This window comes from Chelonia mydas, chromosome 4 (assembly GCF_015237465.2).
Source record: "Chelonia mydas isolate rCheMyd1 chromosome 4, rCheMyd1.pri.v2, whole genome shotgun sequence".
NCBI classification, from domain to species: Eukaryota; Metazoa; Chordata; order Testudines; family Cheloniidae; genus Chelonia; species Chelonia mydas.
Window position 1 is genome coordinate 81,180,213 of NC_057852.1, and position 12,471 is coordinate 81,192,683.

At 37.8% G+C, this 12,471-nt stretch overlaps 1 protein-coding gene across 11 annotated transcripts in view; it reads right to left on the reverse strand.

The window, feature by feature from the left end:
* Nucleotides 1-12,471, reverse strand: part of SORBS2 (sorbin and SH3 domain containing 2) — a 273,664-nt gene that overhangs the window by 111,722 nt on the left and 149,471 nt on the right. For 7 of the 11 annotated variants that reach the window (XM_037897659.2, XM_027826104.3, XM_043546103.1 and 4 more), the window contains exons 2-4: nt 11,652-11,744; nt 8,026-8,052; nt 6,497-6,621 (exon numbers count right to left, since the gene is read on the reverse strand). In XM_037897659.2, the coding sequence (XP_037753587.2) occupies nt 6,497-6,621; nt 8,026-8,052; nt 11,652-11,744 (245 nt within the window). Of the gene's footprint in view, nt 1-4,901; nt 5,523-6,496; nt 6,622-8,025; nt 8,053-11,651; nt 11,745-12,471 lie in introns of all 11 variants that reach the window. The other 4 variants (XM_037897656.2, XM_043546101.1, XM_043546102.1 and 1 more) reach the window with 2 other exon arrangements.

The following is a 12,471-nucleotide window of genomic DNA, read 5'->3' on the forward strand; positions in this document are numbered from 1 at the left end:
ATGTAAGCCATAATTACAGGAATGGGGGACTCTATCCAGGGAAACAGTAACTCTGAAATAGAATTGTGGATCATGGTGGATAATCAGCTGGAACAAAAGCTCCCAATGTGATACTGTGGCCAAAAGAGCTAATGAAATCCTTGCAGGCACAGACAGGGGAATGTTGAGCAGGACAGAGAGGTTATTTGACCTCTGTACTTTGGTGTGAGAGCTGCTGGAATACTGTGTTCAGTTCTGGTGCCCACAGTTCAAGAAGGATTTTGATGAATTGGAGAGGGGTCATAGAAGAGCCACAAGAATGATTAAAAGACTAGAAAACATGTCTTATAGCTCTATCTATTTAGCTTAACAAAGAGACGGTTAAGGGGTGACTTGATTACAGTTTGTAAGTATATACATGTGGAACAAATATTTAGTAATGGGCTCTTAAATCTGACAGAGAAATCTGACAGGCATAACATAATGCAAGTGTTGGGGAGGATTCTCCATTACTGACAATTTTAAAATCAATATTGGATGTTTTTCTAAAAGATCTGCTCTAGGAATTATTGTGGGTAAGTTCTATGGCCTGTGTTATACAGGAGATCAGACAAGATGATCAAGTGGTCCCTTCTGACTTTGGAATTAATTAATTTATTAGTCCACCAGTTCTCAAACAATCGGGTGGGTATCCCAAAAGCTATGTGGGTTGTTTTTTTTTTAAATAAAGAACTCTGGCTGTCAGTCCTGAGTGGCTGGGGCTCGTGCAGAAGGGCCATGCACACCTGGGAGGCGGGGAGCAAGAGGACAGCTGGAGTCCTGCCGCCCCAGGGCTCACAGCTGGAGTCCTGTCACCTGGAGGCAGCCTGGGCTCTCCTCCCACCTCACCCCTCCATTCCTCACTGAAAGGCAGCCCGGAGGTAGCGTGGCTCTAGCTGTCAGCCCCAGGGTGGCAGCAGTAGCGCAGAAGTAAGGGTGGCAATGGGACGCTAAGTCCTCTGTGAAAAGTGATATTGACAAATGTCACTTTCACATTGCCTCCCTTACTTCTGTGGTGCTGCTGGCCACACTGGGGCTATGCTTGGGGGTGCATAAACACTACAGACACAAAGAAGAAGAGGGGCCTGATCAAATAAGTTAGAGAACCACTGTATTAATCTAATAAAAATCTCATGAGGAGTAAGTATGTGACCACGCTCGTTACACACTGAAGCAAGGAGAAGGCAGAAAAGGAAGAAGGTAGAATTATCAAACCAATATAAAAGAATACTGCTTTTTATGCTGATATTCTTTGTCAGCCCATCATGTATAACAACAATCCCAGAACAAATTCTAAAATTTCGGACATGCTGCAAAGTCCATCTTTTCTGACTGTGCTTAGCAGGTGAGTTATTATGGGTAATTGTGATTATATTTTGGACAAACATTATTATGGATCACTTGGGTACAGACTATCTAGTGTAAATATGTTTTTTAATTGTCTGAAGAGCACGCCGAGTTTAGGCGAGACTCTTCAATTTACCTAAATGAATACACATGATGCATCAGATATTTAACAGTGGGAGCAACTACGATATAACAGTGAGAAGAAAAATGTATAGGGGCATAATTCATATGGTCCACACTGATACATATTCCACTGTGTGAGGGTATTTTTGGATATATATTATAAAATTGATAAAAGTTTTCAACACCTTTCTGTCTCTTACAGTTTTAAGGTTTAGCTATATCAGATGCTGGTAAAAGCTCTGGCTCAATTTCCTTTATTGACCCAGACTTGTTTCTTCATTTTTGGTGTCACCTAAACTGTACTTACTCACTTGGATAAAAATCACTAAGTCAGAGCCTGACACTGTTAGACGTATCAGCAATAAGGTATCAGCAGTAGCTGCAGCAGCGAAGTATTGGTGACTCAATGTACTAATTAATACCTATTACTTATTAAGAGCAAACACTTTCTAGCCTAACCCCATTCAGTCCAAGAGGCAAAGTTGAAGCCTAATGCTTCAATTTAAGAAAGCTAATATCCCTCCAACAATCCAGTCCATATTCACATAGCCACCACAATTGTAGGCACATAGGTTACCTAAAAAGAGCAGTGAGAGTGATGCATTCAAAGCCAAGCATCTAACATTGCCTGCAATTCCCTCATACCCACATGGATGTGGCAGCAAAGAAAATCATATTTTTAGAACTTGTGTGGCAAATTACCAAATGCCAGCAAATCCTGAAAAAAACAACAGTTTTGACCTGAATCATGGAAGAGAAAAATGTTGGCATTCACACCTCACTTTTTTCATTACTGTGAAGAGGCAGTGATTCTATGCTGAAAAAATGGTCATTCTGCCTTGCTGAAAAACTGCCTGTGTCCCAGGCATGAAGATGACCAATTACTGGGATGGGGAATTCTAAATCCTATAGGTCTTACTATTAGGTCATTAATTATCATTATTTGTTAAAGGACAATACTGTACTATGTATTATAAAAGACTTGTACTACACCTAGCTTGTTCTTGTAGACACTTCTGCATCTGTGATAGCTCACAGAGTTTGTTTCATAGCATTCCTGGAACAGTCCCTGCTGAGGATTATATTAAGCTTTAATTAAGTCTCTTAACGTAGACACATGAGAAAACCCTCGAAAACTAAAAAAACAACTTCTCTGGTGTACCTAGTCCTCATCTGAGTGGTGAATTACACTTTCCCCAGGGTAGAGCAATGTGTTCTTCTCAAAGGTCCCCAAAATCTCACATAGGCTGGTAGGGCAGTTTATGACATCTGTTAGATCACTACTTCTGCCCAAGACAGCCCACAGGAGCCCATCAGTCGTATACCTCCTGCACTGTTTTGGCTGGGTCTACTCAGGAGAAGCGTTTTCAAATGTTGCCATTTTAATGTCACAGAGCTGTATTCTGCACACAATTTTTATTTTAAAATCTCCTACAGCTAGTGTAGGTGTTTGGTGCTTCCAGAAGCAAAGATCTGGTTAAATACAAAGTTCTGAAAAAATGACAATGTCAAAGAGTAGTACTGTTGTGATGGATGAAAAGGACAGAGTTGTCTGGTAGCTTCAACTATGCAAGATATGGGGCCATTTTTAATCCCTGGAGTAACTCTGTTGACTTTAGTGGATTTACACCAGTGACGAATGTGGTCCATAATGTGCAAGGTTGATTTCCTTTGTTTCTTCTAGAAACCTCACAAGTTTATCTATACAGAGAATTCATCTTTTAACACAGATGGGTCTGAGCTGCATTATTGGGATCTGGACTATTCTTTATTCAGTGATGTCTGGATCAAGGGTTTTAATTGAGGTGCATCTACAGTTTTTAATGGTTTCCACTGTGAATGTTGAAATGGGTTTCACTAGTGGATAGCAGGTATAAACAACGATACGCTGAAATATACCTAATTCAACCAGCATAAGCCATAATAATCTGTTTTAACAATATTTGGGATGGGGTTTGGTTGGAGGAGATATTTAGCCATAAAATCAATAACATTCCACCTGCAGGTTTTTCACCCATGACCCAGTAATAAGTGCACTCTGTAATAAGTACACCCTCTGTCTAATCATAATGATATATAACGAAATTGCATGGAGTACATTCCCTTGTTACCCTTTATTTATTGGAAATCTACTCTCATATACGTTGTACGTCGTGTATTGTAGATAGTTATGTCAAGTTATTCTGACTGATTTAAAGTCCAATGAAAATACCGTATGTTTGGTATTGGGGAAGATCTCTTCTTGTCCCTAATAAACCATGTTCTGCCAAAATGAAGAAGAGGTTTAGAGGATTACTAGAACTCTCTGAAATGTTTTATGCCCTTGTTTTTTAAACAAAAAAAGAAGAGAAAGAAGAATCTCCTTTCTGGGTTTTGTAGCACATGACATGGATTCATGTGTGCCAGACAGCCTAAAACTGGGTTCACTAGACCAGGTACTTAAAAAGAAAAAAAAAGTCCAAACTCTCCGATCTACAAAAGTAATCTCAATATTATTATACTTTTAGTATCCAAAAATGTGCTTACATCTGTGATATCCTGTCTCTTGCCATTTGAAACTCCCATGCATGCTAATTGGAGCTGGGATCCATGTGGGTTTGAGAGAATTTCACCCTCAATAAACAAAGAGCAATTCGGAAAATGCGTAACTTAGAACATGTAGGCCATGTCATGTCTTGTCCTGCACAGAGGAGGCAGATGGCACAAATAATCTTTCCCTTCCCACCCATCTCTTGTGCACAGGGCAGCTGTAATTTGGTTGCCAGGAGCTGGTAAGTACAGAAAATCAGCATTGCTGGAAGCCCTAGCTGGTCCCAGAGGAGGATGACTTGGTGGAGTGGTGTCATACCAGAACATTGGCAGAGCTGCACTTATAGGAATCCTAGTGACATCTTTTCAAAGATGCACCAGGAGCCAGTTCCCAGCACTTCCTTCCAGCACTAGTGGCAGCATACTACCTTTCAAAAGGAGGATCCCAGCAAGCAGTACCACTTAGCAGGTGCACCTCTAATATAATTATTAATTACATTTATTATGGGAGTGCCTAAGGGCCAATCAAGAGTGGAGCCCCACTGTGCTAGGCACTGTACAAACACAGAGAAGTACATGGGCCTCCAACTCACAGCACACCTTTCCTATTGTGCATAATTTTACCATCTGTATAATACGTTGCACCAGAAAATTTACTTTCAATATGTAACTTAAACCCACCTCCCAACTTAACTGGGTCCGACCTTTTTGCAATACCCTTTTGAAATATATTAAAAATTGTTCATTTCTACTTTGAATAGTGCAACAGGTAGTTTTACCCAGAAAACACAAGCTGTAATCATGGTAATGTGAGTATACTAACTAGAAAAGTGTTAAGTGATTCAGGAAAGATCTAAAATAAAAGATGGAAAAGTTTAATATACCACATTGTATTCTGTGGACTGTGCAGAAGAAGGAGCTGTAGACTTTTGTCCCACATCTTTTGGAGACATCTGTGGATTTTCTGGAAAAAGCCTAGGTGGATGTTCTTGGATTTCAGGCTCTGCTTTATTGTCAAGGAGGGGAGCTATCTGAATGGAAAGAGATGCTGTGTGTATCTCAGGCACAGGGTTACAGGTAGGTGAGACAGGCCTTTGTGGAAATGTTGGCACTTCATTAGACTTGGGCTGCTGCTGTGTATTACGAGGAACATTACTCAGTGAGTCTTGTGTCCGGGTTAATTTCAAGGTAGAAACTCTGCGTTTTTGAGATGCTTGTCTGTGGCCTTGATGAAGAGTAGCTCTAATGCCAGCTACTGCTTTTGTGCTTGTGTTGGAGACTGAGGGCAGTGGTTTAGTGATTCTTTGTGCATAGGACACACTTGTGTTAGATTTTTTAGAATACATTGTCCTCTGGATAGCCTCCTTGTTAGTATAGCAGACAGTATCTGAGGGGAGTTTTTTAGTTGGCTTGGTCGTTATTGACTGAAAAGTAATTTCATCCTTCATGTGATTAGTTATTCCAGATCTACGAAAACTTTCTTTTCTAGGGGGTGGCAGGGGTGCCTTATTTGCCAAAAGCATCCACACACAGCAAAATAACATTGAAGAAGAAACAGAGAGAAAGTAAATGTTAGCAGGAGAAATAACTTGAGTTAGACTCCTAACTTTAAACAAAAGAACAAGGGCCTGATCCAAACTCCATTCAATACAATGGAAAGACTCTGGATCAGGTACTGCATTGCACCTGATGATAATGTTATATTCTGATGTCTAGGAAATCACAGATTCCATTTGTTAATGGAAAGAGTGAATTGTGATCCAAACTGAGTCCGTAATATCAAATATATTCTATTTTGCACCAACACTACGGGTTGAGAATTAGCAGCAAATTTTACAGAGACTTAAATAGTTCATAAAATGTACTCAACATACCATTTTAGCTGACATGCTACTATTTATGAGTAACATACATACATATTACACACACACACACACACACACACTTTTAAAACTTTTGGATTAAAATAGTAATGCAAATACTATTATAAGTATGTTTCTGAATTAAGGCATATTGTTTCATGGCATTTTCTATAATTGTTATATAGTTTAGCAAATTTAGCTGAAGAACAGTACTTCTGGTTATTCTTAAATTAATCTAATTCAACTTTATAATCAATTATTATTTATTCCATAAAGAATGTATTTCTCTGAAGTGTAAAATATTAATCAATACCCTTCGAAGTCCGAATACAATTATATAAGGTTTTTGATTGAACCTGGCCTATTTTTATTTGCTTACAGCCTTGCTCTTTGAAAGTAGTCTGTTGTGTTACTGAATCAGCAGACTTGTGTCATGTATAGTGTATGTTTATGTGTACAGCAGAAACAGATAATACAACACGTAATAACAGGTGCAGGTGCTACCAAGAACACATCTGGATAATTCACTCTAGGGCATCACACCTGCATATAATGCACTCATAAGCTAACACTTATACTTAATACCAAAGGATGAAACTGTGTGTGTGAAGGTTTACCTGAGTTGGTGACCGCTTTTCTTGTAGATTTGGCCGGACACTTCTAAAGCCTTTTGCTGCAAGAGATGAACTACTAGCATCACCATTCAATGTCTCTCTACTTCCATCATTGTAAGATGTCCAAGCTTTTGTGAGGAAAAAAATCAAAACACATTTTTGGTAAACAGTCCCTATGTATCCATGTTACCATAATAAATCTACCTATTGAACAAACTGTTGAAATGACAACTTTCTAGTCAGTAGCTAGAATTCCTACTATTGACAATCTATACATCAAAAGGAGAGTCAAATGGATAAGCCTGAAGCTACAACTTCTCAAGCTGTGATTTTGTCAGCTAGATCAGCCTAGATCAATATTGTTATTATTTTACTTATATTCTGATAGCTCCCACAAATATTCATGGATTCATAGACACATAGATTTTAAGGCCAGAAGGGACCATTGTGACCATCTAGTCTGACCTCCTGCATAACTCAGGCTATAGGACTTTCATTCATTCTTGCTTCAAGTCCAATAGCTTTGGTTGAACTAGAATACCTTTTTAGAAAAGCATCTCATCTATATTTAAAGAGTTCCAGTGATGGTCAATTGTTCCAATAATCTGAATCTGTCTTCCCACTTCCAGTCATTGGATCCTGTTGTTATACCTTTGTCTTTTTAGACTGAAGAACCCTCTATTCTCAGAGTTCTGTTCCTCATAGTCTAGTTATTGTCCAAATATAAATGAAGACACATTCCTGACCTGAATATCTTATAGCCTGGAAGATAAGATGAGGGTGGGGAAAAGGAATACAATATGCAAGCAGGGTTCTCAGGGTAATGACTGGGATATGTATTCTCTGTATTTGCACGGGAGACTTCAAAAGAAATCTTCAGTGCCATTGGAATGCATGATGGCGAATCAGTAGGTTGTATCTTTCTATCTAAGTCAGTTTTTAGCCAATACTACTGTATTACACTACTGTGCTGCTGGAAATGCTATCTTTTGCATGAGACATAAACTTTGAGGTTTTAATCACTTGTAATTATTAAAGATTCAGTGGCACTTTCTTTAAGAGTAGGTGTTAGACTCAGTATTCTAGCTAAATTCCTCCCTGTATTCCTCCCCTATAATTTCAGTTTGATAAGACATTTATCACTTTCTGTCCTGATCTGTTGTGATGCATTGTTAAAACATTGCTGCATTTCAGTCTAGAGGTGGCCGCACTTACTGAACTTACTAGTAAGCATTCTGTATTACGCATCCCATAGAAACAGGAACAAAACAGATTGTATGGCATATATGATATCTAACTAACTGTTGGACAAAATTGTCCTGGAAGCCCTGACGTCACTTTGGACTGGTGGTTGTCTGCTGGAGGATCTCAGTCACAGGTTTCACCTGAGATAGTTTGCAAAAATCAGTAAAGTTTGTAAGGTCCACTGGGATCCATTTGGATGCATAATGCTATATAAATGGAAGATTGCTATAATTCATACATGTACAATACCAGTAGACTTATGCATAAAAAAATCATGTTTTATTTACCTGAATCTGGAGACTGAGAATCAGGTCCTAAAAAAGAAATAGCCAAGTTAGTGTGTGCAGGAAATTAAAATACTGTAGGCAATTCTGTCAGCGTTTCTGGTGATGGAACAGTATGCTGCTTGTGACACTGGACCTGGTTCTACATTCCTTGCACACTCAGACCTCATATTGATTTTGGGGAGATTTTAAGATATGCAAGGATTGTAGTACTAGGCTCACAGTATACTTTGATAAGAACATATATTTTTTAAAAAAGACAGCAATTTTGATCAAATTGTGGTAGGTTGGGTGATGTTTTGATGGATGTGTCTGTTATTGTTCTGTGTCTGTGGTGTCAAATTCTGTACCCATTTATACCCACGCTGGCCCAGCGATGTCACTAGGGGTGCGTAGTGTAACTTGGTCAGAATTTGTATTGTCTTACCAAATGAAGTCATTTTCTTAATAATCAAAACCACCGATCCTAACAATATTGAATCATTCTGAGTACTGGGCTAATTAAATAAAGGAATCTGAGAGAATCTAATGGAAACTCAAGGATAATAGCGATGATGCTTTTTAAAGTCTGCAGCAGCTGCTGCTACCAAGAGAATTTAGCCATGAGGTCACACACTCAGTGAGCCTCCACCACAGTTAAACTAACCTTGTCATAGAGAAATTGATTTTAAGCTCGCTGTCTCTCTCTCTCTATATCTATCTATCTATATCTATCATCATTCTTCTTTTTTCCTCACAACTTTAATTGCCTATGCTTCAGTATGCAAGAATATTTTCAAAATGCATCACCACTGAGTCTTCTTTGTGTTGAATTAAAGATAATTTCATCAACCATTTTAAAGGAGTTGATGTAATTCTATGTGTAGAAATTAATCTATTTTAAGGAAGCTCAACAGTAATTGTTATAGTCTCAGAAGAGCATGTTTACACTATATAGAAAAAATATGTTTCTAATAAATTTTCTCTGATGTTGCATAGTTGGAAAAGATCTATATAATAGGTACTAACTGTTTTATTGAAATTACATACTCACAACTTGCCCTCTGTTACCTATATATACACACACCTCGGAATATTGCACTGTAAATGCCCAATGTTTATTGCTCAATAAAATTACATTTTATCAAGGATTATATTGTGCTGTGACAATTACTACATTGTGGTTATTTAAATCACTGCTACATCAGACAAGGAACAAAACAAACAATATTGTTGCCTGGTTTTTCAGTAAACTCTATAATTTATTGTCTTCTTAAATCTAGATACCAGGAGAAATGACACTACTTTGAGAGGGTATGGAGAGGCTTCATTCAAAAACAAGGGGGCCATACATGGGTGATGAGAGATTTTTGGATGGTGCCAGAATGTGGGAATCTGCAGGATGTCTCTAGAGTGTTTGGCAAAGAAAAAGACAGAAATTCTGTCCATGTAAACAGTATATTGGCATGGGGTATGTTTGGGTGTGTGATTATTAGATGATCTAAAGGTGGACTAATTTGGAAAAAGTTATGCACATGTATTGAATTCTTTTTCCTTTGGCAAAAATTCACACGGATTCTTCATGTGCAACAATCCAATCCACTAGGTTAATAATCCACTAACCAAAATTATCTAAATAAGAATTGGCACTGTGGACCATCACTACCTTTATGGACTATTAAATACAGTAAACAAGACCTTTTAAAAGTCTCAGTTTGCAGGCTTACATGATAAACCATACTGACTTTGCAAGAGGCGTTTTGGAATATCAGGCCAATAATATGCATTTTATGAAGTCTATAATGGTTACACACAAAATAACCTCCTAAAAGCCAAATTCTACTACCCTTATTCACATTGAGTACCATCTTATTTTAAAGTAGTCCCACTCATTTCAACTAGATTCTTGTCCTTGTGGATTAGATGCTCACATCTGGACTTCTTGTGAAATTTACAAAAATAAACTTTTCCTATTTCGTATTTATTTTTTGAGCTAGTCCACAATTTAGAACATCTATAAACATAACATTAAAAATACCAAAAGCTGTTTGTGCATCTGAATTGTAGAAATGTTCTAAAATGACAGTTCTTTGTCTTTTGTGCATTTTAAACACTCCAGAAAAGCTGGCAGGCTGACAGTTAGCATAGCAAGTTTCAGCCAGGAGTGAAATTTTATCTCTAAATAGAGAGGTTTACACTTTCTGACAGCCCTTTATCCAGAGCTGTGCAGATGGAGATGCTTCAACTGAATGTGCTAATATGCATTCAGGATGAGATATATTGTAATTGCTATAGTAGTATCATTTTGGTGACAAAGTGTGGAAGCTACTTCCTTTGAAAATCTGTTGAAAACATCAGTATATCTTATGATAAACTCCTAGGTGTTGTGAGAAATTTTGCACTCATTCTGTGAAGAATGTTTACAGTTCTACCCTCAAGGTTTTTGAGGATTTTTTCTAGTTGAATGACCACAAGGATACAATGAAACACTGGAGTAAATAAAATGGTGGTCTGGCTGAAGGTTCATTTTAGACCTCTCATTCTCTCACTCTTCTGCCTTCTTTGTGTATTACACTTGTTTGGCACAGCCAGTGAATGCCAAATTGGTGTAAGGTAATCACATAGGTTTTCTGCCCTATTTACACCTAGCATGTAATTTATATATGATTTAAGTCACCTTGAATATGGCCAACAGATATGCATTCAAGTTTTACTTCCTTAAACTAGCTGTCAATATAGTCCTCTAATTAAGAAATAGTTTTGCCTCTATTGCATATTTTCTGTGTTTTTATTCTGTTTTTAAATTTCTAGAAATATTTTCTTGAAAATAAGATTTTTGTTTTATAAAAGTTAATTTGGCTCCTATTGCTTATTTCACAACTGAAATTATAATCTTCCATTTGTGATAGCACAATAGTCTCAAACTGGTCGAAACATCAGGAGCAGAGAATTATAACTTTAACAGAATTTTAGAGTAGCAGCCATGTTAGTCTTTATCCACAAAAAGAAAAGGGGTACTTGTGGCACTTTAGAGACTAACAAATTTATTTGAGCATAAGCTTTCGTGAGCTACAGCTCACTTCATCGGATGCATTCAGTGGAAAATACAGTGGGGAGATTTATATACACATAGAACATGAAACAATGGGTGTTACCATACACACTGTAACGAGAGTGATCAGGTAAGGTGAGCTATTACCAGCAGGAGAGTGGGGGAGGGCAGAAACCTTTGTGTAGTGATAATCAAGAAGTCACTGAGATTTTAAGAAACAAACCCCAGTTTTCATGCAAGTTCTCCTATTAACAAAATAGGGACTAAGAGGCGGCTGGTGCGAAGAAAGGGAAAATATCCAAAATACTTATCACAGAGGTAAGATTTAAATTTTTTTTTTTTTATTAAAATAGCTTTTCAAAATTTCCCAGGAGGTTTCACCTATCCTTCAATGTCCACTACATATAGCCAGAGGAAAAGTAAGATTACATCTTCAGAAACAAAATATGTTCAGAGATTTCGGCATCATAAAACTATATAAATCAGACCATGCCAGTGGAGTAGCCATTTTCATTACCCTCCTGGCAGACTAATTCTACAGAAACATATAATGTTACACAAAGCCATTGAAGGGTGGTATCCCACTGGTTAGTTATACCTGCAGCCAACAGGTTTGGAGAACTTTGGACTCTCTTCACAGCTGTTAATGTGACAGACATTGCAGCACGTTTGCGAGCACAGCCACCGCTATCTGGAAGCACAAAACGATATAGACACAGGCCCAAGACAAAGGAAGCAAGCACATGCAACATATTACATGATGTGAGATATGCCAAACGTACATCAAAAAACACGTGCAGGTAGGAATTGCTGCTGATAGTTGTTTGTTTATAAAACCCACAGATTAGCAGACTACACTGTAGGTTTCAGGAGCTCAGGGTATCTAATATGGTAAGTATTCAGTACTTAATACATTGTGACAATGTGTGCATTCTGGTGCCAGAAGGGCTGCTCATGAGGAACTAAGGCTTCGAGTTGGTCAGGGAGGCCATGGATTCTGTGATTTTATGTGATCTCCATGACTTTAGCCCCATGCGAGGGGCTCAGGCTTCCATGATATATTGTTTATTGCCCACATCCTACCCATGACTTTTACTAAAAATTGACAAAATCTTAACCTTATGTATAGCTAATAATGCACAATAAATAGTTAATCAAGATGAAGGATTAAAAGCTGCATAATACTTGTGAATAATCAGCACTGTAAAGCCATTTTATTGTACACACAAGAAAGGCATATTCACAAGACAGGCTTATGTTTTATTATATGATAGTGTTTTTATAGTGTACTTTGGATCTGTATAGAATATTTTAAACACAAGTGACAAAAATTGCTAATTTTTTCCTTGGTATGGAAGAGTAGGGAAACTATATCTCTGTTCTTCTTGTTAAAGACTCCTCATTCTGGCAGCTCTACT